Source organism: Dromiciops gliroides, chromosome 2 (assembly GCF_019393635.1).
Source record: "Dromiciops gliroides isolate mDroGli1 chromosome 2, mDroGli1.pri, whole genome shotgun sequence".
NCBI lineage: Eukaryota > Metazoa > Chordata > Mammalia > Microbiotheria > Microbiotheriidae > Dromiciops > Dromiciops gliroides.
In genome coordinates, this window is record NC_057862.1 from 53,800,578 (window position 1) to 53,825,589 (window position 25,012).

General features: G+C 51.5%; 1 protein-coding gene across 50 annotated transcripts in view; it reads right to left on the reverse strand.

Moving 5' to 3' along the window:
* CAMK2G (calcium/calmodulin dependent protein kinase II gamma) overlaps window positions 1-24,578 on the reverse strand; it is a 65,989-nt gene extending 41,411 nt beyond the window's left edge. For 25 of the 50 annotated variants that reach the window (XM_043984802.1, XM_043984790.1, XM_043984784.1 and 22 more), the window contains exons 1-3: window positions 24,389-24,577; window positions 22,877-22,971; window positions 10,520-10,579 (exon numbers count right to left, since the gene is read on the reverse strand). In XM_043984802.1, coding sequence (XP_043840737.1) covers window positions 10,520-10,579; window positions 22,877-22,971; window positions 24,389-24,453 — 220 coding nt within the window. In that variant the 5' untranslated portion in view covers window positions 24,454-24,577. Of the gene's footprint in view, window positions 1-10,519; window positions 10,580-22,876; window positions 22,972-23,322; window positions 23,665-24,388 lie in introns of those variants that run through there. The other 25 variants (XM_043984824.1, XM_043984817.1, XM_043984812.1 and 22 more) reach the window with 4 other exon arrangements.
* Between the last annotated feature and the right edge of the window lie 434 nt (window positions 24,579-25,012).

A 25,012-nucleotide genomic window follows, 5' to 3' on the forward strand; every position in this document is an offset into this window, starting at 1 on the left:
CTGACTTCCCTTCTCCCACCCCCCCTTCTGCTAGAGAGGATCCCTTCCCCCTTCAATCTTTCATGCTGTGATTTCATCTCTCCTTTTCTCAAAGCTACAAATACAGAGGAAGAGAGAAAGCTTTCACATTGTAACTTGTCTCATGATTATTGGTGCACGCATCTCATCCTCCTGATATTCTGCAAGCTCCTTGAGGAAAGAGACAATGTCATTATTATTTTAACCTCTGGATTTGCAGAGCCTAGCCCAGTGTCCTTGTATATAGCACGCCCTAATATAAATGTCTGCTGTTGAATATTGGCAGAGGAGCAGAAGGGGAGAAATGGCACTGGGGGCTGGCAGAGAGATGCTAAAGGTGATAAATAGCTAAGAATTAGGCAAGAAAACCAAGGGAGTGAGCTCATAGATGGGAAAACCAAAATGGGAAATGGGATCAGGAGAAATGAATGGAGGTAGTGAAAGAAAGGGGGAGGGGGGAAAGGATAGCTGAGGGATGAGAATTATGGGAAGGTAGTTGTGGGGTGGGGAAAAATCCAGAGCACTCCAGGCAAAGGTCAATTGTACCAAATGCTCAGGCATCAGACCCAGGGCAGCCCTTCAGAAGCAACAGATACCTAAGGTAGTGAGGCAAAATGTCCAAAAAAGATAGACCACATGTAAAGATTAAGTAGAGTAGCTGAGAATCCCTTCCCACTCCCTGCCTCCCATGTCTCCTGGGCCAAGAACCAACCTAGTCTCTCTCTTCAGTTCTCCTCTCCAATCTTTTGCCCACAAAGCCACCTCTGGGTAGGCTGCCAAGCCCCGATCATCATTCTGATGGAAGCATCCCCTAAGTAAGCCCTTGGCATTAAATTCCCTTGGTGGATTGTACTCTCTCCTCCTCCCATCTCAGGCCTATACAAGTGCGTGGCAGGATGGATCCTCTCCTTTGGGCTACTTTCTTCCCTTGAACTCTCCCCACAGGCAAAGCGGGCTTTGCCCTGGGCCCCACAAAGTTTCCCTCCCGGTCTTCTGGGATACAAAGGGAATTACTCAACACCACCTAAACTCAACCAAGAAAACTGTTAACAGGCCCAGATTACCTGGGAAGCCAAATCCTAGCCCCTGTATATTTTTATGAGAGGTCAACTTTTCAAAGCATTTGCATATGTTTTATCAGGAGACCCTGGGAGGTGTGAGGACAGAAGGGAAGGGGAAAAGAGGAGGTATCACCCCCACTTGACGAATGAGGAAAATGAGACAAAGCTAGTCTTGATCTCCCAAACCTTAATGTGGAGCCCCTGCTTGCCTCTTGAATTTGATCCAAGATTATGACCCATGTCAAAAATTTTTGGAAACCAAGCATTTATTAAATGTCTACGGTGTGCCCGAGGAACCACTGATCCTCCACTCCATTTTCTCTCTACCTCTAGGAGGGGAATGGATGGCAGGTACCATTCATTGTTAGGGACAGGCAGTATCTGGCTCCTCAAAGACAGCCTGGGGCTCCCAAGTCTGCCTTGTTTGCAAAGGAAGCCATTCTTAAGTGAAAGCTGCCCCTTTCAAGGTCATCAGAAAAAAGACTTTCTAGCCAGCGGGGAAGGGGGCGGATGAGCCTCAGATCCTGCCTCCCTCATAACATATGACATGACATCGGGGTGATGTCATGACTTGTACTGAATTGGATTTAAGTCATGGAGGGCTGTACAAGGTCACCAACTTCCCTCTCTCCTCCAGAGCCAAGATATACATCAGGATGACTGGAGATGGCTCTGGATGGGTTTTGGGGTGTTTTTTTTTTGGTGGGGCAATGAGGGTGAAGTGACTTTCCCAGGGTCACACAGCTAGTGTCAAGTGCCTGAGGTCGGACTTGAACTCAGGTCCTCCTGATTCCAGGGCCAGTGCTTTATCCACTGTACCACCTAGCTGCCCCAGCTCTGTTTTTTTAATTAAAAAAAATTTTTTTTTACTGTTTTAGAACACTATGCCTCATTTTTTTAATTAATTAATGAAAGTTTTCAACCTTTGTTTAGATAAGATTTCCAATTTAAAATTTTTTCTCCCTCCTTCCCCTCCCTGCCCCCCTCCCCTAGACAGCAGGTAATCGGATATATAACATTAAACATATTTCTACATTAGTCATGTGATACAAGAAGAATCAGAGCAAGAAGGAAAAACCTCAAAAAAGAAAAACAACAGCACCAAAACCAAAAGAGATAGTATGGTGCAATCAGCGTCCATATTCCACAGTTTCTTTTTTTTTCTTTTCTGAATTTGGAGAGCCTTTTCCATCGTGAGTCCTTTGGAACTATCTTGTACCATTGGATTGGTGAGAAGAATCTAGTCTATCACAGCTGATCAACACATAATGTTGTTGATACTGTGTACAATGTTCTCCTGGTTCTGCATCATCAGCCCATGCAAGACCCTCCAGGTTTCTCTGAACTCCTCCTGCTCATCGTTTCTTACAGCACAATAGTATTCCATTACATTCATATGCCACAACTTGTTCAGCCATTCCCCAATTGATGGGCATCCCCTCAACTTACAATTCCTTGCCACCACAAAAAGAGCAGCTATAAATATTTTTGTACATATGGGTCCTTTTCCCTTTTCCATGATCTCTTTGGGGAAAAGACCCAAAAGTGGTATTGCTGGGTCAAAGGGTATGCATGGCTCTGGATGTTTTAAGGAAATTGGGGTTAAGTGATTTGCCCAGGGTTAAATAGCAAGTGTTCGAGGTGAGATTTGAACTCAGGTCCTCTTGACTATGACAACAACAACAATAACCTTTACCAACAACAACAGGAGCACTGATATAGCACTTTAAGGTTTGAAAAATGCTTTACAAATAAGGTGATAACCTTATCTGATAGAACTCTGGGAGATAGGTGCCACTGTTATAACCATTTTCCAGATGAGGGAATGGAGATAGACAGAAGTTAAATGACTTGTCCACAGTCACATAGCTAGTAAGTGTCTGAGGGCAGATTTGAACTCAGATCATCCTGACTCTAGGTCCAGCTGACCACCTAGCTGCCTCATAGAGGAGGAGGAGGAGGAGTAACAATAATTATAATAGCTAACATTTCTAGGGTGCCTTGAGATTTATGAAGCACTTTACATGCATTATCTCATTTGATCCTCAAAACGATCCTGATAAAGGAATATGACTATTTTAACAGATAAGGAAACTGAGGCTGAGGATGGTTAGGTCATTTCTGGTGGGTATATGAAAAGGCTTTTGAACTCAGCTCTGCCCGACTCCAGGTCTCATTCCTATCTATCCCACCTACCCATCCTTTCTTCTAGCTCTTTCAATCAGGAGGCACTAACTACCCAGCTCCCTACTTAGTTGTTCCTCCAAATTCATGCCTTGTGCTAAGTGCGGCTGTGGCAGCTGTTCTCACTGCTTCCAAAAGGCCTTTCCCATTTAATTAAAAATTTGCTATTAAAAAGCATTAAAGTGTGTAATACAAATAATCCCCTGGAAATCATCTGTCCCAGGAGCTAATGACCAGCTTCGTTAGAATGGTGACTAACAGTGGCAGGATGGTGAGCTGACAGGCCAGGGGATTACTACAGTATCGGGCCTGCCCTTCCCCTGAGCTTCAGGAGCCCACTCACACAGAGTCAGTCCAGGACCCCCCTCCCCTCAGCTCTGCACACGGCTCAGCGACGCAAGCCTGGGAACATAGAAGAGACCCAAAGAACCAGGGCACCGGGAGACAGAAATGTCCCCTGGCAGGCGCAGAAAGTCCCTGTACTCTGAAGGAGCACAAGGGAAGAATGTGGGCTAACCAAAGGGCTCTCCCTAGGGTCAGAGACTCAGGACTGGGAGGAGCCTTAAACTAAGGTCCTTATTTTATAGACAAGGACTTGATGAGACTGGCACAAAGTTAGGACTTGAACCCTGATACTCTGATTCCAAATGGATCCCATTTTTCGGACACAGTGTATATAGAGTGCTGGGCCTGGAGTCAGGAAGATCTTAGTTCACACCCTTTCCCCTTAAAGATCAATCCAGTGCCTTTCAGGAACAGGGAATGGAAGAGACCCGAGTTCAAATTCTGCCTCAGACACTTACTAGCTTGTGTGACCCCGGGCAAGTCACTTAACTTTTGCCTCAGTTTCCTCAACTATAAAATGGGAATAGTAATAGCACCTACCTTCCACAGTTGTTGTTAGGATCAAAGAAATAATAATTGTAAAGTGCTTAGCACAAGGTCTGGTACATATTAGGTGCTATGTAAATGTTAGTTCTCAATCTTAGCTGTTATTACTTTTTCTACTGCATCACAGCTGCCTTTCTAGGGTAGAGATCTTTAACTGTGGAGTCCATAAAATTTAAAAAAATATGCCGATAACTGTATTTCAATATAATTGGTTTCTTTTGTAACCCTATATATTTAATTTTATGTGTTTAAAACCACTGTTCTAAGAAGGGGTCTGTGGGCTTCACTAGACAGCCCAAGGCATCCGTCTGTCCATCCGTCCCTCTCTCTCTCTCTTACACACACACACACACACACACACACACACACACTCTCTCTCTCTCGATGATTAAGTACCTACTATGTGCTTGGAGAAGGAAATGGCAAACCACTCTAGTATCTTTGCCAAGAAAACCCCAAATGGGATCACAAGGAGTCAGACTCAACGGAAACGACTGAACCACCAAACAAATGTGCCAAGCACTGTGCAGCAAGTAGAAAGAGGGTGAAGATAAAACAAGGTTGCCTCCCCTGCTCCTACCACATTTAAATCAAGGACTTTGTTTAGACCAGGGCTTCTTAAACTTTTTCCACCTGTGACCCCTTTTCACGTGAGACATTTTTACCCAGCCATATAGGTAGATAAAATAGGTATATATAACCTTTTACTGCTGCCCAATTTTTGGTGACCCCACATGGGGTCATGACCCACAGTTTAAGAAACTTTGGTTTAGACCATGGCCAACTTTGAAAGGCACAATTTTAATTGACACTGGAGTTAGATGTTTGACCTGTTCCATCCTTGCCCCCATGCCCTTGGCACCAGGCTTCCAAGAGGCCAGCTCTATTCTGTTGCGGATGGTCCTAGACACTATGCTTCCAACATCTTAGGAGTGTTTACAGTATTTCAGCAATAAACATAACTATTTTTCTTTAAACTGTTAAAAAAAAAAGAAAGCAGAAAAATGCTCAGAGCCTGGCCAAATCCCCAAATGTCTCCTCTTGTTGCTGCCAACATTATCCTCACACTGCGTAGGCTTACGGACTGACAAAGCCCCAGCCCAAAGTGGGATGCTCTCGTGGTACAGTGCTCTTGAAATCATCCAACAGCATCCTACATCTCTGCTAACAAACCTTTGTCAAAACAGGCAGCCAGGGTGGAGAACAAAGGGTGGGGATGCTGTCTGAAGGGCTCCCCCCAATTCCTCCCAGTCACTGGTGGGCTTAGCACTCTTTGGCTGGGAGGGGCAGAGGTTAGCCCACAGTGCCTTAGAGTTTCTGGGCAGGTGTGAGCAGGAGTCCCCAGAGGCACTGCTTTGGCAAGTGGTGTTATCAAGGCATTTTCTCTTGCCTCTGCCGCATTTTTATTTCCTGCCACACTCTGAGTCTAATGGGCCCCAGGGTAAAGGCAGAGAGGGTAGAAATGAACATTGAGCTCCTGAAGATCTAAAGGAGGTCTCTTCCTTAGCTGTGGGAGACAGCCTAGGACGGTGAAGAGAAAATTGGTTCTATGGTGAGACTTGGGTTCAAATCTTGCTTCTGAGGTTTACTATCAGTGTGACCTTGGGCAAAGTCACTTCATATTCCCTTGGCCTCGGTTTACTCATTTGGAAAGTGATGGGATTGGTCTAGCTGGCCTTGGAGTTCCCTGTCAGTCCCAAATTTAAGATGCTAGGATCTGGAGGTCTGATGAGCCCCAAGGTGGGTGGGTCAGTCAATCAAGAGTAGTAAGCTCGGGGACAGCTAGGTGGCACAGCGGATAAAGCACCAGCCTTGGATTCAGGAGGACCTGAGTTCAAATTTGACCTCAGACACTTGACACTTACTAGTTGTGTGACCCTGGGCAAGTCACTTAACCCTCATTGCCCCGCAAAAACAACAACAACAACAACAAAAGAGTAGTAAGCTCTTGGTATATAAGGCAGGCACTGTGCTAAGTGCTGGAGATACAAAGAAAGGTAAATAGAAGGTCTTTGTCCTCAGGGAGTTTAGATTCTAAGGAAGGGACACCCCCCCCACACACACACACACCATAAGGTATAAGATATAGACAGGATAAATGGAAAGTAACTGTAGAGTAAAGGGGAGGGGGGAATCCGAAAAGGCCTCCAGCAGATGGTGGGATCTGAGCCAATGGTAATAGGAGAGAGGGCAGAAGGGAAGACAGATACAGCAGTTCAAAGGGAGAATATTCCTTCCCTATGGGAAGCAGTGTAGCTTAGTGGAAAGAATATGGCTCAAGAGTCAAAGGATCTTGGTTCAAATTCTGCCTCTGACACTTCCTGTATGACCTTGGGAAAGTTACTTTTCTTCCCTCATTCTCTGTTTCCTGATCTGCCAAAAGTCAGGGGCTGGTATGGCTGGCCTCTGAGGTCCTTTCCAAGTCTTGATCAATGTCCCTCTGCTCCACCAGGGAATGGTGCCGGTATACACAGGGGTGACCCCAGTCATCCGGAGCAGCTGAGGCTCCAAGGAGGAGCCAGACTCCGGGCTATTAGAGTAAGGCAGACCCCAGGGTACAAATGGGGAGAGCATGCAGACCTCGCTGGGCAGTCAGCAGAGCTGCCTTTTCCAGCTCTCAAAACTCTGCTTCTTGCTCCTTTCCAAGAGCCCCACTGGAGTTCAGCAACCTGGTAACCAGAAGGTTTTAACTCCTAGGGTAGATAGCAACTCCACTTGGGGAAATGGGAGCAAGGAGAGAGCAGATCTCTGATCCCCTTCCGCCAAAGATACTTGCCGAAACCAGGTGCCCCTAAGTGTGAGGACAACTAGCTGGTGACAATCTGATCTACGTTTAGCAGCAATCTGCAATGCAGTCCCCGTGGGGGAGGATGGAGCCAAGAGGGTCACAACCCTGGAGGATGGGGGCAGAGGGAGAGAAAGAATGAATAAGAGGCACCAGGCCACCTCCCCTTCCCCTCTTCAACGAGCCAGGTCAGAATCCATGGCAACGTCCACAAGGCTCCCTCGGCCACTCCTGCCACATCTCCAAGAAGAGCCCTTTATAACCAGGAAGCCGAGCTCAGGCCTCATCTTCCAGGCCCTTATTCTCAGGCTCATGCCCTCCCCTCCCTCCCTCCCTCCCTCTCACCCGCTATTCGCATGGGAACAGAGCCCCGGGCCAACATCCCTCCCACCAGCACAAGACACCAGCAGCAGTATTATAATGGGTCACCACGCCAGGCCCACAGATTCTAGCTTTGTGAAGCACCATCCTGGGCCTGTCCTCACGCTGCCCACTGCCTCTGTTACAGTAGAGAAGGGTTAGAATAAGATGATATCGTCTTTTTTAATTGGGGGGGGGGCAGGCAGGGTGGAAGAGAGCAGCCAAACAAAGTTAAAATCAGGTCACATATCTGATTTCTATAACTATGGGAAAGGGGAGGGGAGGAGGAAAAATGGTTAGGAATACAGTGGGAAAAAAAGTCCAGATTGGTTTTGATATAATCATGTGATGTCCTTTCCTATCCATTTTCCCATACCCTTCATTGGGTATGATTCTGTCTTTGTGCTCTCATCTCTCAATGAGATGCTCTACCTACCTATCAATCTAGGGGGGAAACACAGGTTCATGGGCCTAAGATTAAGAGCTGAAAGGGCCTTTAGAGTCCTCCTAATCTAATAATTTCACCCAGAGGAGGTGAAGTGATTTTCTCAAGGTCGTAATGGTAATGAGTAACAAAGTCAGAATTTGAACCCAGGACCGTTATCTCCAAATCCAACATGTCAGAATTTTCTGTTAGTCGTGACATGAATTTGTTAATTCAAGGAGCAGTGGACAGTGATGAGGGATTAGAAATGGCTGCCTTTCTCCACTGAGGCTTATACTCCAAGATTCACCCTGCTCTGGTACTCCTGGGTGGCCATGGAGCCCCACAATGCCTTTTTTTCTTCTAAGGGCCTGTGGGTATTTTTCTTTGATCCAGCTTCCCAGAATTTACCCCTTTCCCATTAAAGAGGAACAAGACGGGGTGGGGAAGGAAAGAGTGCCTGTCTTTGAAAGACCACCCAAGAACCAAAGCACAATCAGAACATGAGAGCCTATCAGCTTGAAGGTGTTGGTTCCACAGAACACAGTACACCTTTGCCCAAGCTGTAGTGAGAGTTGCCAATCTGCTGCAGGGTGTAATTCAAGCAGTAAAGCCCTGCATCATCTGTGTTCTGGCTACCTCAGAACTGTTCCTCTCCCCAGGGCTCAGAGCGGGACCTGGGATCACCCACAGGGGTGCTCACCACCCTCACAGCTTCAGAAAGTCCCCACAAGCCAGGAGTGAGTTCCTGGAGGGCAAAGGCTGGGGCATTTTTCATCAGCATGCGACAGTGGAAAGAAGGCTAGGCTCAGCCTCAACCTGGGTTTGAATCCTGCCTCAGACATCTTACTAGTTAGCTGTGTGATTGTGGGCAATCACTTAACAAATATTTCTCAAGAACCCCTCCGGAAGCAAGGCACTGTGCCAGGCACTGGGGCAGAATAAAAGATGATTCCTACTTATAGACTAGAAGGAGAGATAAGATTATTATCAATAATAAGACTGAATAATCTGACATGGCTTGTTGCCCAGCCTATCGAAAGTGCTTCATACATGATTGTTGATTGACTGAGTGCTGGAATAGAAGCCAGCAAGAACCACATTTGAATCTCACCTCAGATACTAGCTGTGTGACCCTAGGCAAGTCACTTGATATCTGAGACTCAGTTTCTTCATCTGTGAAATGAGGATAAAGACCCCTGAAGTGCTGATCTTACAGGGTTCTCTTCTATCAACTAAAATAACATCTTTGGCAAGTGTTAAAGCACTATATAAATGCCAGTGAGTTATCATCTTTATCCCGGACCATCGGGTTCTACAGCACTAATACACGACCCTGAATTCCAGTGTAAAACTTCAGCACATCACGACAGAGCCCTCGCTTCTGACAGGAGTCCAGAGGCCTGGCCCTCCAGGGACCGGTAGGAGCCCCCCCAAAGTCTTCCAGCCATGGCTACGGAAAATTCCTCTCCCTTCCAGAGGACTTTAAAACCTAAGCTCATGAGATGCTACCCTGCGCCTCCCCTTCAAGACAAGGCCCTGGTTTCTGCTCAGACTTGGCAGCTGGCTTAATTTCTGGCCCCTTGTCAAGGAGCAGCAAATCAAGGCCAGCGATTTTGCCAAAGACTGTTTCAGCTGAACAATGTAAAATTTAACTGGAGTGGGTTGTGTCAGGCAAAACTCGGCAGGCTTTGGAAGGGCAGACAATCTACTCCTGTTCCCCCCATCGAGGGGGGAGGGGGAGGGCAGGAGGAGGGACAGAACCCTCCTAATTTTTCTCCTTCCTTGTATTTGGAGACCAAGTCCTTCCTGGGCAGCTTGCTTTGCTGGCTCCGGGGGAACACAAACGCAGGCACCATGGAAACCCCCTGAGAGGGCACGGAACTGTGGCAGGGACAAAACGCTTTCAGGTGCAGAAACAAAATCCTGACCCGTCAGAAGTGGCCAGGGGTAGCCCCCACTGAGGGACACTGGCAGAATCAGCCTGCTGCCTCCAATGCCGAGAACCCTGGGAACTCGGCCCGAGGAAGGAGGAAAGGTGAGTCAGGAGACAAGGAGGAAGATGACCGGCACCCCCGGTCTGGGAACAGGCCCTGCAGGCTCTGGGGAGCTCCGGCCCCCACCCCCAGCCTAGGACCACAAAGACCCAACCTGAGGTATGCAGTCAGAAGACCCATGCTCTTGGTACAGTGCATCAGAGGCAGAAGCCCTGGGTTGGAATCCTGGTCCTGCCTTGAGCCAACCCCTCCCTTAGGGCTTCAGTTTCCTCCCTCATCAAGTGAGGCACCACTAAGTCTCTGATCCGATCGCCTTGGCTTTTGCCACTAAGCTATAATATCTTTGGGCAAATCTGAGCCTTGATTTTTCTCACCTGGAAAACAGGGATAACACACCTATATGACCCACCTCACAGGAGAGTTGTAAGGATTAAAACGGGGTCACAGATTCCTAGATTTAGAGACAGAATGGGGCCTCAGGGCAGGTTCCCCCACCCTTCCCATTTTATGGATTGGGAAGTTGAGGTCCAGAGAGGGGAAACAATTCACTCAGAGTCACACAGCCACTTAACAGGGCCATGCTACCTTCCTTGCGGCAGACGCAAAAAGCACTTTGGAATGATGAGCATCCCATAACTCGAAATGGGACTGCTGTTGTCCTTTTTTTTAAACACACAAGAAGAGCCAAACCAGACGCTAGGGGAAGAGCATGTGTACAGACATCCTCAAAAGACAGGGCCTTTTCCACCATCTTCCATAAACAGGCAAGGAACCAACCAGCATACCCAAAAGCACTTACCAATGTTTGGGTGTTTCAAGAGCCGGCATATTCGGGCCTCCCGTTCTAACTTCTGGTGATCTGCGATCAGAAAAAAAAACAAAACAAAAAGATGTCAGTTTCACCGTTGTCTCCCCCCCCCCCCCCAAAGGACAATGTGCCAGGACCTCCTAGCATCCCTCCCTTCCAAATGGCTTCTCCCTGAAGAAGGGGGACGATCTGATCCCCTGTTGCTAAATAACTTCTCTTCCTAGGGAAGTCCAAAGACCCCCGTTGGACCGCCCCTCCCCCCATAAAGTCAATTCTAGGTCTGTCCAGTCTCTTTCCAATTCTAAATAAGGAAGCACAAGACACAGGAGAGAACTGGGTTGGGACCCTGAGAACCTTGGTTCAAATCTCATCTCTGATGCTTACTACCTGTGGACCCTGGGCAAGTCTTTTCCCATTCTCGGACCTCGGGGTCCTCATCTAGAAGAGGCACCCTTTTCAGGGTCCAATTCTGTGATTCGGATCCATATGGGCTCTCTCTAAATCAAATGGGCTCCAAATCAAGGTGGGAAGAGCAAAAGGGAAGACTGAGCTACTACTGAAGATCCAATGGTGTCTCTGCTGCAGAAGAAAGGATGGGACAGTGGAAGTCAGGCGACATGGGCTCAGATCTCACCTCTGACCAGGGTCTGTTTTCTTATCTATCAAGTCAAAGGGTTGGACTAGATGTCTTCTGAGGTCCTTTCAAAGTCTGCATCTATGGGCCTATGGTCCATTTCCAACCCCCCCTCCAGGTACTCGAGTTTAAAGGAAGGGAGATTCTTCCTCCTCTGCTCATTGTGTCCAGCTCCTCCCTCAGTCCTCACCACTTCTAGCACCAGAATTCCAGGGTCCCGGTGTCTGGCATCTCTCTCCCTGCTAAACTGTACCCACAGTCTTGTACCCCCATCCCGACTTCCCCCTTCACACTCACACATTCACAGACACAGAGTCCAAATTATTTATTTCCAAAGGTGGAAAAATTTCTAGTTACGGCTCTGATCCTGAGTACCCATGATTCTCAATTCAACATTCGTTAAGCACCTATTGCATGTAAGACCCTGGGATGGGGGGCAGGGGGGGGGGGTACAAAGAGAAAAACCAAAGCAGTCCTTCCGTTCCAAGGAGCTTACATGGATCCCTAGGGAAAAGCCTTTTTGTCCAGCTCAAAACAAAAAAAATCCATGCTTCATTAAACCCTCTGCCGTGCTATCCATCAGTCACCCCGGGGTGTATTGGATATGTTAGTGCTCCTCCCTACTGGGGCAAAGCCCTTGAGAGGTGGCTCTGGCTCACGGAAGGAGGGGAAACGGGTAGAGCTGAGGAGTGTGTCCTTGCTGCCCAGCTAATCCAGGCCAGCTGCTCATCAGGATCAGCCCCTTCCCGTCCCCAGGTTCAGCACGCTCCCTAAGCACATTCGGCCTTTCTAGGATATAGCTAAGGGAGGGCTGGGCAAAGCATCGTTCCCACGCCCGCCTACCGGCAGTGGAGCCCAAGCAAAGGCAAAGCAAGATGATCAGAGTGGTCCCCAAGTGCAGGCACCAGCCAAGGTTTACACCACAACTCTGGGGGCCCACGCCTTCCCAGCTGCAAGCAGAGAAACCATCTGGGGTGTCCCCGTCCGTGGGCTTGATAAACACTGAAGCTGCACGTCCCCTCTCCCTCCTCCCCTACTTACAACAAACACCTCCTCCCCAGCAGAGTTCTGGTGCCGGGCTGCCCCAGCCAGTGTGGGCAAGAGGGCGGCTTGGGATGCAGGCGCTGAGGGGGATTAATGCTTATCTCCTCACTTAAGTCTCTTACTAGCTAATGGTTACAGCCGGAAAGCAGCAACAACACTAAAAATAAGGGAGCTCAGGCATTATCAGTGAGTCAGAGTGTGAAAGAGAAGGTCTACCCATGCTCCCAAGCAGGGAAGGAAGGGATGGTGACCAGAGCCCAGCCTTGGCCTCCTGGGTCTGTATGGGCTGCTCTGTTCACTCACCCTCCCTCTGGCCCGGGCTCAGTCTACAGGGCACCAGCCCACCTTCTCAGGCTAAGCCAGCTCCAGGAACAGACCCCGGGAAAAGACCTCCTACCCTGTGCCTTCTGCCTCAGGACTAAGTCCGGCTAATAATCTCCACAGTACAGGTCCTGGACTCAGGGGGGCGGGGGCAGAAGGGGGAACGGAGGATAGAAAATTCAGTCCAAGCAACCTTCTGTCAAACACACAAGGCACCACGCCAGGCACTGAGGATAAAGACAAAAATGAAATGGCTACTGCCCTCAATGCGTTTACATTCAGACAGAGATCACGCACATAGAGAAGTCAGGACAAGGTGGCTGGAGGAGGCGTGGGGCAATCCCCTGAACCTTGGGCAAGAACTTAGAAGGCCAGCTCTAAGTGTGACCTAAAACATGGGCTGGAGGCCTAGGCACAGGGGCCTTGACTTCAAGCCTGAGCAGTGACTGGCCACCCCTGAAAGGGGCCCCTAACGTGACAGAGCAAGAACGCCAACCCAGACCCAAGGCTAAGATTCAGAGTCTCTCTAAAGCTTCCCCCAACCCCCGGCTACATTCCACCATGGCTGGGGCTTCTTCCTCCCCATTTTGGGTGGGGGAAAACCCCAGGGGCCAATGTCAGTAGCTTGTGGGCAGAAACTCTCTTTCAGCAGCGGGGGCTGCTGTGCCGGGATGTAAAATCCCCCTCCTGCCCCCGGCCCCAGGAAGCCCAGCCGTCTGCTGGGATCGCTCCGTTTGCCAGCCGCTTGGAAGGCAACGCCGGGGCATGTGGCTGCCACAAGGATGCTTTTCTCAATGAGCCACGGTGTGGTTTCTGACTACCACACACTTGCTACCTCGATACCCTGCAGAAGCCCAGCCATCTCTCCAGCAGCTCCAGCTGTTATCTCCTGTCTCCCCCCCCCCCCAACCCCTCTACACTTCCTGTCCTACAGCAACCCCCCCCAGGGCTGCTTCTGTGGCTGGGAAAGAGCTGAGGGCTCCACCCCAGCAGCAGCAGCTGCATTTCAGGAACCAGTAATGGTGGGTAAAAAAACCCCAAGCCAACCAGCCCCTTCCTCCAAAGCTACCTTGGCCATCCCCATTCCTCCCTCCTCTCAGTAGGGGCCTGAGGCAGTGGGCTTGGGGTGTGTGTGTGGGGGGGGGGCGGAGATAGGGAAGCGTCATCTCCGGGTCCAAGGGTCATTGTGAGTAGTCCTCTTATTATTCAGACCAGCTTAGATCCGCCCCTTCCCTTCCCACCCCAAGTTCCATCCCAACCTCCTTCCCAGATGCCCTCCTAGGGGCTCCCCCCACCCCAATCCAGGCTCTCTGAGCCCACCCCCCTGACACAGCCCAGCCCCCACCCCCTTCCTGTTCAAAAAAGCAGCCACTTCCCGCTTCTGCAGAAGGCTGTTTCCTGCCGCCTTGTGTACACTGCTATGGGTAGGGACCCACGGCCGGCCCTCCAGCCCAGCTCCAACCACAGCCCCATTGTCCCCTCTGCCTCCCCCCTCAAGAACCACAGCAGCAGCTTCTGCTTTCTGTGCACACTGAGCACCTAAACTCCCCTGTCCCAAAGGCCTGGTACCCAATCCCTGACTCATGGGGACATGGAGGAGGTGCCGATCCATCCCCTTCCCCATCAATCCAGCCCTGCAACACCAAGAACTGTGGGGCCGACTATCCCACCGTCCCTCCCTCACTGCCCTGCCGCTCACACTACCACCAAGAGGCCCAGAAAGAGCCTGGTAGGGCAATCCTTAGCAGGAAGGGGCGAGGCAGAGAAGGAGCAGCTCTGCTCTCTAAATGGCCTTTCTCCCCACCCAGAGCTAGCCCTGGTACTGCAAATAACACCTGGGATCAGCAAGGCTGAGTTCAAGTCCTGAACTATGGACTTGGGACCCTGAGTGAGAAACTTAACCTCTGTTGCCTCAATTTCCTCCTCTGTAAAATGAGGGGGGATGGACCAGATGACCTCTGAGGTCCCTCCTGGATTTGAATGGAGAATATCTTGGGCCAAGCTCTACCACTTCCCTGCATGATCTTGGGCAAGTCAAAAATTCTTTGTGGTTTAGCCTCCTTATGTGTGGAATGAGGGGGCTGGACTTGGTAACCCCTAAAGTCTCCTCTAGTTCTGAATGTATCCGTCTATGACCCTGGCTTTGCCACTTAACTGCTATATGACTTTGGAAACTGGGGAACCCCTGACCCTCAGTTTCCTCTTCTGCAAAATGAGGACAACACATACACCCACTTCATACACAGAACACTGTAAACTTTTAAAGAGCTACGTAAGTGGGATTCATTCTCAGTCTTCTCCCAAGGTAGGCCCAAGGAACAAAACAAGGTGGGCCCCTGAACCACGCCCCTCAGCAGTCAGGGCCCTAGCTGCTAGCTTCCCATAGATTCTGAGCCTTCCTCAGTCCCAGCTTGGGGATCAGAACGCTGAATTCTCATCCCGGCTCTGCCCCTTACCACCTAGGTGACCGTCCAGCAGGCCCTCCCCCACTGGGTGGCTGGGAGGGGGCTGATGTAGATAACAAGAAGGATTTCTCTCCTGCTCCCTCAATGGTCATGTAGCTATGTAAGCAGCATGCCGTGACTCAGTACTGAGCCAGCGCTGGGCCCTTGAGTATTCGAAAGATCCAGGCATTGCTGAGGTCACTTCCAGCGCCATCAATCCAATTCAGCTCTCTTCAAGAGTACCACCCATCCTCTCTCCCAGGCCCAACCCCCTCCAACACACTGCTCCGGAGGGCAGGAATGAGTGTTTCACAGGGGCCCAGTGTCTTAATCCAGCTTTCCCGGCAGCCTGCAAGCAGCCCACTGGCCCTGGGCACCAGAGGGGAGGAAATCACATGGCTTAATCCGATAGCTCTCCCCACCACCACACCTCCCCTCCTCATCACTCCCCACCCCAGCGCTGACATCCTTTTCATCACTGTCCCCACCCCAAGTCAGTTCCTGTGAGGCACAAAGAGTCTACCAGTGGTCTAATGTCTCCTGTTCCTCTTCTATTCCCCATGGCACTTAGGAGAGAGTCAGTGTGCCGCACAAGCGTCTGCTAAGGGTCTGTGATTTCATTGTGCTGGGAAGACTCCCAGTGTGGAAACGATATCCACAAATGGAGATCCTGACCCACCTATGAAAGTCAGAGGCACACCGATCTGCCAAGGGACCTTGGGGGACATCTTGGCCAAGTCGGACCCCCAGCCCCATCCCCGCCTCAATTTACAGATCAGGAAACTGAGGCCCACAGAGGTCAAATGTCTTGCTACTAGGTCACAGAGGTAAGGTAAGGAAGTGGCAAAATGAAAACTCTAACCCAGTCCCCCTGATTTCAAATGAGATGCTTTTCCCTCTACACCAAGATGGCTCCAACTTACTAAGCAAGTCCAAACCTCTTTGAAGAGGTTAAATGATTTGTGGGGGGAAAAATGATTTGTGGAAGGTCACCCAGTGAATAGGAGTCAGAAGTGGCATATGAACCCAGGTCTTCCCAATTACCACGTCCAACTCTCTTTCTACTGCACCAGTGGGTACCATATGTTGACTGACTGAACAGAAGATGGGGGTGGGATGGGGTGGGGTGGGTCCCCCCTGCTGCCATGCCCAATCATTAGAACTGTTTCTCTCATTCGAACACCAAACTCAACACTTTAGCCCCAACACTTGGCAGGTTTACCTAGAGAAGACTTAGACCGAAGGAGAGAATGAAGGGGATTCCAATGAGTGTTTCCATAGCTAGAAGCTCCCCCCCACCTCCAACTAGCTTCTAGGACAGAGAAAACCTCTGCTGACCTATTATCTCCCCCCAGGGAAGGGAAGGCCTTGCTTCTGGGCACCACTCACGGTTGTGGGGGAGGACATCAGGCCAGCTGCCCCTAGAGGGTGCTAGCCCTCAGGGGCAAGGGCAGGGTCAGTGCCGGGGTTCCTAGGCCAGGGGATTCTGGTGTCAAGAGTCTTTGCTGCCTGCTTGGGTAACATTTCCTTCACGGTAACCAGCCCGCCCCAAGTAAAGCATCCCGGGAAGGCAACCCTAAAAATAACTCCTCCCAGGCCAGCAGCAAGCAGAGGGGGAGGGGAAAGAATGGAGAAGAGGGGAGCAAGGAGAGCCTTTGGTTAACAGGGGCCAGGGGAAGGGGGGTGAAGGAGACTTTAGGGATCAGGGGGATTGAGAACACCAGGCCCAGAGCCCGGTATGGACCCAAAGAGAGAGGGGACCCTTGGGAAGGAAAGAAGGGTTGGCTTTATCCTTGTGTTCATGGTTGGATGACGGCATGCCAGGGATGGGACAGTAAGACACCATTTGAGCTGAGGGACAACATACCTAGGCAGGGGCCTGTAGTTTGGTGGTGGAGGGGGAAGGGAGACACAGGCATCAAGAAGAGGGCCAGGAATTGAGAGCTAGGCTCTAGGCATTGGCAAGACAACAAGGACCCGGCCAAAGGGTGCCCCAGGCCCTGAGGCAGCTCTCTCTGGTTGTGGGCAGATGGCAAGGGCCCTCTGCCGAGAGGTACTTTAAAAGGTGCAAAGTGCCAAGCTGCTGCTGTCACCAGTTTCTCTGGCACCCAGGGCACCAGGCACCCGTGTATCCGCCAGGGCTCTCTGAAAGAGAGCAGGTTGGGGTTAGGAGGGTGGCGGCAGGTACACCCTACACCCCCTCCTACCCCTAACACAAGCAAATCCTTTTTCCCTTCTGTCCCTAGCCTCGGCCTGAGAATCAGGCTGGTGACTCACCTCTAAGGTTTCAGTGGTGGGCCCCGAGGCCCAGCCTATCTATCCCTTTCAATGGACACAACCACGCTAGGCAATCAGAGCAAAGTCCAGCCTGGCTCTTTAAGACAGTAGCCCCTGCCTGGACCACTCCTCCATAGGACTCAAGGGTGACCTACTAGGCTATGTCAACACCAGAAGGGATTCTAGAGTGCTCTAGGATGAGGAAAAGGGAGAGGGGATTAGGAGAATGGAATCCCATTCCCACCAGGATGTGCTGTCCCAGATTCTGCCCCATCCTACCTTACTGCACTAGAACACAATCCTATAAGGAAGACCTATGCAGGACACGCCTGACACACCAGAATAAGGTTGAGCAAAGCAGAACTAAAAGTCTAGGGCAAGACCTTCCATTTTTTGGTATTTTCCATCCCCACAAGCACAAAAGGGCCCAGTGGGGTCAGACTCTGTCCTACCCTTTTCTCCTCCAATAGCAAAGTCTTATTTGAAACACAGTCTCAGGGATCACGCATCCCTGCCCCCTGATTTGCCAGTCTTTCACCCAAGTATATCGTAAACTTTTCTTTCTTTTCTTTGCTCTAGGCTCCCGCTCCCCCCTCACCCCCCTATCCTCAGCAGGAAAATAGCTCTCAGAGATGCCACAAGGGACACAAATGTCATGGGGGCTACTCAGGCCAACGTGAAGGGGGTGGAGACTTTCTGCTGGCACCACCCAGACAGATCCCCTTTCAGGCCCAAGGGCCAGCTGGGCCAGTGCAGAGACAGTCTCATCCCTTCTCGTAGCCAACACGCCACAAGTGGCCCATCCCGGCCTCAAACAGTGACAGACCAAAATGGGGGCCGGGGCCTGGCTGTACAATCACAGACTGATCTGCTCACGCACACATGCATAAGCCGGCCCTTCCCTACCCACCCACCACACCCTACCCCAAATGACAGATATTCAGGCTGGGGAAGATGGCAGGGTAGCAGGTGAGGGCAAGGCCCTGTCTGGCTGTTAGGCTCCAAAGAACCACAGGACAGGAACACTCCGCACACCCTTCCCCAGCTGCCCCAGAATGACAGGGCTACAGGAATGGGGAAGAATCTCACGTGCTCCCTCCAAACCACAACTGGACTGTGGGCACCAAAGCCAAGACGGCATCCCTATTCCCACCTCACCTTCAGGTTAGATGACCTCTTGGAAGCTGCCTAAAATTTGTCTTGTGTTTCTTTTTTGTTTTTTAATTTTTATTCTGGACTTAAACACCAAATAAAATGTGCATTTCCACAGACATGGGAGAAATGAAAAGTATATGAACTTCCGGTTTCTATTATGCACAACTTATTCTTCTTTTTTAAGTTTATAATAAATTCAACATGGAATTTTCAAGGCTGCCCTGCAGTCTGGCATTCTTACATGCCTACTGGGAAACATATGACCAGCTTGGTTCTATCAGAGGTGAGGGCTCTAAATGCTTGTCCCAAAGGGGTAAAGTTCCAATACCATCCTCCCTGCCCTCCATCATGGGGCCTAGTTTAAACCCCTTCTATAGTCAAACAGCCTTGGGATCAACAAAGGAGTCCCCTCACCCCAAATCTGCCCATCAAGAAGCAACCATATAAATCTCTATAAAGGCCAGGAACTGAATAAACCTGATTCCATGCTCAGTGGACAGCCCACACAGACAGCTTCCTACCACCAAACTAAGCCATGACAGCCCTCGATGCCACAAGGAGACTGAAGACCAAAAGGGGGAAGGGTCCCAACTCCTGCTTACAGTTTCGGAGAATATCAGAGTTGAATGAAATCAAGGATTCAGACCAAAGAATAATGCTAATAAACCTCTAATCTTATCAAGAAGGAAACAGAGGCCCAATAAGAGGACAAGAGTCTCCCAAGGTCACACCAGTCATACCTGAGAGAGCTAGGATTTGAATCCAGGTCCGTAAGACTCCAGATCTAGGACTCTTCATTATCACACCAGGCAGATTCATCCACCCACATGCACAGATTCAGAGAACCTATAGTTTCTAATCCCTCGTGCCGGAGCAACCAGGTCCTATGGACCCAGAAGAAATCCTAAAACCTTAGATTTAGGGTCAAGGAGGCCATTGGAGGCTCTTGAATTCCCAGCAACTAATAATAATGCCAGGCCCATTTTTTTTTTTTCTTTTGGTCCAGACTTGTGATTTTAATCGGTATAAGGAATTTTTAATAAGGAAAGTTGAGCCCCAGCTTTCCAACTTAGCATCTTGGAGCGCCCGGGGACACTGAAAGGTTAGGTACCTTTCCAAGGATCACACAGCTCTAAGTGTTCAGGGGTGACACTCCCATGACTGCCTGCCTTTCAGGATGGCTTTTTAGACACCTCACCACGCTAACTGTTCTAGTCTCCTAACTAGAGTTCTATACCCTGTCTTCCCAGGGTCAGCTGAACTGCAAATAGAAGAGGAAAAGGAAGGGGGGGGGGGAGAAGACAAGGAAGTCAAGGTGATACAGCAAGCATCCTCAGGCTGCCTCTTCCCCCGAGAATGGCTCCCCAAGCCCCCACTCTACCTGCACGCCCACCGTGGCCCAGGCACCGAAATCCAATACCCGTTTAGCCGCAGGCACACAGTGAAGAGGTGAAATCCAGCCCCAGCTGCTCTAGTACCTTTATAAAATATACAGCGTAAGCCGAGAGGTTGCAGGATAACCACAGCCTTTACGCCAGGGCCCCGAGGGGCCACAACATGGCCCTCGTCCCAACCCTCACTCAAGGGACTCTGTCCCACCCTGCCCGTCTCCCTTCCTCTACCAGGTAAACATTCTCATGGCACTATTACCCTAAAATGTGCCCTCTTGTTATGCTACTATGGTATAACACCGCCCCCCCCCCTCCGCCACACACACCCCACCACCATCCCAACTTCATAACCATTCAATACTGGTATTGCTGCCCAATGAACATCCCTTCCTCCCTAAGCTCCCACCCAGGACATCCTCACTCTTGGCATCTGTGCCAATCGTAATGGACTGGTTCTCTAAATTCTTCTGCTCCACAGATTCTTGGCACACACACACCCCCAGGGCATAGTCCCCATCTGGGCAGGACAGTCCCAAGAGAGAACAACATGGTACCCTAGCTCACATTCCTACAGAAACTACTTAGCTACAGTTCTTTTTCTGAGGGGGAAAAATAAAGCTTGGTTCAAAACATACTCTGCTTCGGGTCCCCAGGGCTCGGGGAAAAAGTACTGGTTTAGGATGGTTTATAAAAGATCAAGAGGCAAGATGTAAGGTGCCAGAAAGCCACATTATTCCTCTACCATCTCAAGGCAGCCTGGGGGGTGGAGAGGGAGAAAAGGGATGAAGGTCCACTTCAGGTCAGGTCAAAGAGAGCAGACAGCTCCCCCAAATCAGGTCTATTGGCACAGGACTCAACTCCCAGCTGTCCTTCCCTTCCCCAGCTCCTAGACAAGAAGCAGACACTGTCGAGAGGAGAGAGGGACATTGCATCATCAACCGGAGACACCAGACACCAGGGTCCCATTTCTGAGGGCACTGGGACTTTGCTGTGGGTTGCTAGTGAGTGATGTATCCATTCCTAGGACAGAGAATGTCTGCAAGGGGAGGAAGGTAGGGTGGGAATGAAACAGTGCCCTGATGGAGGGTAGGAGGGCACCCTGGCCACCCACGTGTTTCTATGGCAACCATCACCCTGAATCCAAGATGCCCAAACAGAAAAGAAACCAATGAACAAGTGAACTTGGTAGCAGATGCTAATGGCCAAGAGAGGGAGGGATGGGCAGACAGGATGTGAACAACAGAGCCTGATCAATCTCACTCCCGGGGACCACCTCCTCCAACAGGACCCCACAGCCAGAAGGCAGGTGGTCCCAGAGGAAACCGTCCGTGCTGTAAAACTGGAGGACCCCTTCGTCCATAGAGTCAGACCTAACTCCTAGAATATTCCCTTTTCTGGTTCTTACAACCCTAGGATGCTGCCAACACTAGCCAGTCTCTCCCAGCTTCCCCTCAATCCTATAGCCTAACAACGTGACTTAACCGCACCCCCAAAAAAACCCCATTTATTAAGCACCTACTAGGTACTAGGCACTGGGGTACAAAGATAAAAGTGAAACCATCCTGCTCTCACAAAGCTTACATTTCTACTCAGGCAATTCCCAGAGCTCCCCATTCCCTAGGATAATAATGACTAATCCTGATATGGTGCTTTAAGGCTTACGAAGCCCTTTCTGTACACTTGAGCCTGACAACAACCCAGTGAGGCAAGTCATGAACGTTACTATTATCAGCCCCATTTTACAGATGAGACTTAGAGGAAGTTAAGTGACTTCTCCCCCAAGTTTATACACCCAAGTGTCAGCACCAGGATTTGAACTCGGGTCTCTCTTGACTGAAGGCCCAAATATTCTTTGTACTATAAGCCCTCTATGCACCCCTCTGGGGTGCCTCGTTTCCTTCAGAGCACCCTTCTCTACTTCCCCTGCCTCACAGCCATAAACTGGAGTCCTCCTCACAGCCCATCCACTAAACATCTGTACATAATTATTCCTTCACTAGATCCATTCATTTACCAATCACTCATACTTGGAGGACCACACAAGTCTGATGCCAGGAAGCTGGTATATACCGATGGTGAGATTAGAAGTGGAGCTGTTCTGGGAGAGATACAATAATTAGACCTTGTCTTCTCTGGCCTCCAGAAAGCCTCCACAGTCAGCCTTTGAAGTCAGGCCCCCTGCTTTGGAGAGCTGCAGCCCCTCTGACCCACTGCTATCAGGTGCTTTCTCGCTTCCTCTCTCTCTTGTTCATGAGGCAACCAACCTCCGCCCAGGAGAGATTGCATCTGAGGCTGCATCACTAACTTGGTAATTCGATCAAAAAAAAAAAAGCAATCCAGTTCATCTGGCAGGATTTGTTCCCGAAGAGTCCTCGCCAATACCAGCCTCCCCTGATGTTTACAGATTTTTTTTCCCCTTGGGAGTCTGTTTGGCTGCCTGGTGGGCAGGGGTAGGCAAGCAACCATCCAGGCTGCTTACTTACTGCAGTCTCAACCTAAGTACAAGTTGAGAGAGGGAGGATTGTGTGTGGATAGGACAGTTCTACATTCACTACCTTTGATCCCAACAAATTAGTATCAGGTGGGACCTTTCCTCACACTCACCAAATTAGGGGATCCTTGCTTTGTGCTGTGTGAAAACCAAGCTCTACATTTCTCCAGCAAAACTTGTTGTTGATACCACCTTGTCTTCCTCTAAGGGACCAAAACTCCTCATTTGCCAGAGCCTTTGGCTGCCCTGGCCGGTCACCCTTGTGAGAACAACAACACTTCTTCATTTCTCATTCCATCCCAAAGGCCCCTGGGTCACTCCTGCCTAGACAGAAGTGCTCTCTGTACCAGTTCCCCAGAAAGTCGCTTCTACTCCAAGTTCCAATAATCACCTCCTAACATCACCAACTCCTGTTCTACCATGGAAATGTATGAGGCGATACCCCCCTCTTTCAGGGGATAAAGATCAAGAGCAATCAAGTGACAAGAATTTATTAGGGACCCTACTATGTGCCTGTTGTTGTGCTGGGATGTAAAAACAGAAATGCACAAGCCCCTGCCCTTAAGGAGCTTACATCCTAGACACACTCACCTCGGGCTGATAACTTCTTGGTGTTAATAATTTTTGCTGCATACTCTTGAGTGGAGGTTTTCTTGACACATCTTCGGACCACAGAGAAAGCTCCCCTGGAAGGAGAAGAGAGCAAGAACTGGGACAAAGACTGGAGGACAGTGACATATACTTACTCAGACCTGATCCCAGATTCTAGATCAGAATGACCCCCCTACATATGGCTAGTCATCCATTCCTGACAGTGACTCCCCTGACCCTAGAATGGGGTGACAAGACTTACACGACCTCCTCCCCCAACCAACGGCACCCCTACCTGAGCATTCACAACAAAAAGCAGGATAACTTAAGACTTGTTACAGATATTTCCCTCCACCCTATCCCTTAATCTGACCCTGGGGCAAAGAAAGAACTCAGACTCCGGTCTCACAGGTGTAGGATTGGTGGGAAATGTTCCTAACACACACCTGATGGATTCAGAGCAACCCTGCATTCCAGGGGAGGAGAAGTGAAGAGGGAGAGGGGCAAAGGTACCCTCCTCTCCTACTCGTAGGAGTCATAGTTGGGAACCATAGGAAATTTGGGAGGTGAAACTCCCTAAAGAAGACACCATCTCCCTCCTCTAGCATCAAGGGAGGAGAGAGGCCCCCCGCCCCTCGGATCATTAGGGTCTCAGCACATCCCACAAAAAGAGCAGCATCCCAGGCTAGGCTAGCAGCAGAGAAAGGGAAGGAGAGCCCTCCCAAGTGGGGCAGGGGCCCCAGCTGTCAAGGGCAGGGCTGCAAAGTCTCTCCCTTCCTTCTCCCTCCCCCCCCCCACCCTGGAGAAAGCCCTCCAGCTTTCAATGCCCAACTCCCCTCGCCTGTGTGTGAACAGGATGGGGGGCAGGGCGGGGGCTGCAGTGGCCAGGTTGAGGTGGGGGGGGTGCGGGGAGGGGAGTCTGGGGCTGCAGCGGCGGCGGCGGCAGCAGCAGCAGCAGCAGCAGCGGCCGGCGGCGGCTCCTCGGTGCCGTGCGGAGGGGAGGGGGATGCTGCGGCTGCGGCGCGCGGCTCCCGGGACCACTGCAGGGAGGGGGGGGAGGAAAGGGGGGGGGCTGCAGCAGCGCCCAGCAGCAGGGTCGGGATCCGGGAAGAGGCTGCACTAGCCCACAGACGGGGGCGGGGCCAGGCAGCCGGGCAGCCCCCGACCCCGGGCACGGGCACCGGCTGGGGGTCGGGCCGCGGGGCCGGGCTCGGCCAGGGTGTGACCAAGGTCGGAGAGCCCGCGGGGCCGGAGCGGGCCGGGGGCGTGGCTGGGGGAGCCCGGGAGCGGCCGGGGGGCTGCAGTCAGTCGGGGCTCGTCCGTCGAACCCGATGCGGCGCGAGGCTCCGGGCCGGCTGCAGGGGCCGCCCGGCCGGGGAGGGGCCGGGGGCGGGGGCGCGGGGCTGGGAAGGGGCGCCGCACCGGCCGGGCTGCAGCGGGGCCGGTGCAGGGCCGGGGGGCGGGGGGAGGAGCCGCAGGAGCGCCCGGGGGCGGGGGGAGTCCGAGCCGTACTTGCCGAGCTCTTCGTAGAGCTGGTAGTCGTCGGTGAAGCGGGTGCAGGGGGCGGTGGTGGCCATGCTGGCGGGGCGGGCACGGCTGCGCTGCCCGCTCCGATCTCCGTGCACAGTCACCGCCGCCCGGCCGAGAGGGAGCAGGAGGAGGAGACGGGGCTGAGCCCAGCAGCACCGCGAGACTTTACCGGGGAGCGAAGGGGGGAGGGACACCCCCGCTGCCCGCCCCCAACCCGGCCCGCCCGCCCCCGGGGAGGGGCTTCTCGCGGCCGCCCCGCCCCGCCCCGCCCCGGCCGGGCAGCAGCCTGCCCAGCCCGGGCACCGATGGACCGACGGCCGGGGGCGGGGAGGGAAAGATGCAGGGAAGAGGGGCTGTACTGACCCAGCAGCCGCCCCACGCTCAAGGTCCCGGGAAGAGGAAGGGGAGGTGACCCCAGTGTCCTTCTCAGGGGTCTGAGCTGTCCCGAGTCCGGCATGGAGGGCTGGGGGTGGAGACAGAGAGCTGGTGGGCCATGCCTCTATGACGGAGGCCCGGAGACAGGGCCCTACAAGGAGTGACTCCTAAACAGACCCCCGGCGGTCCCCCAACTCAGCCGCTCCGGGCACACGGACAGAGTGTCCCATC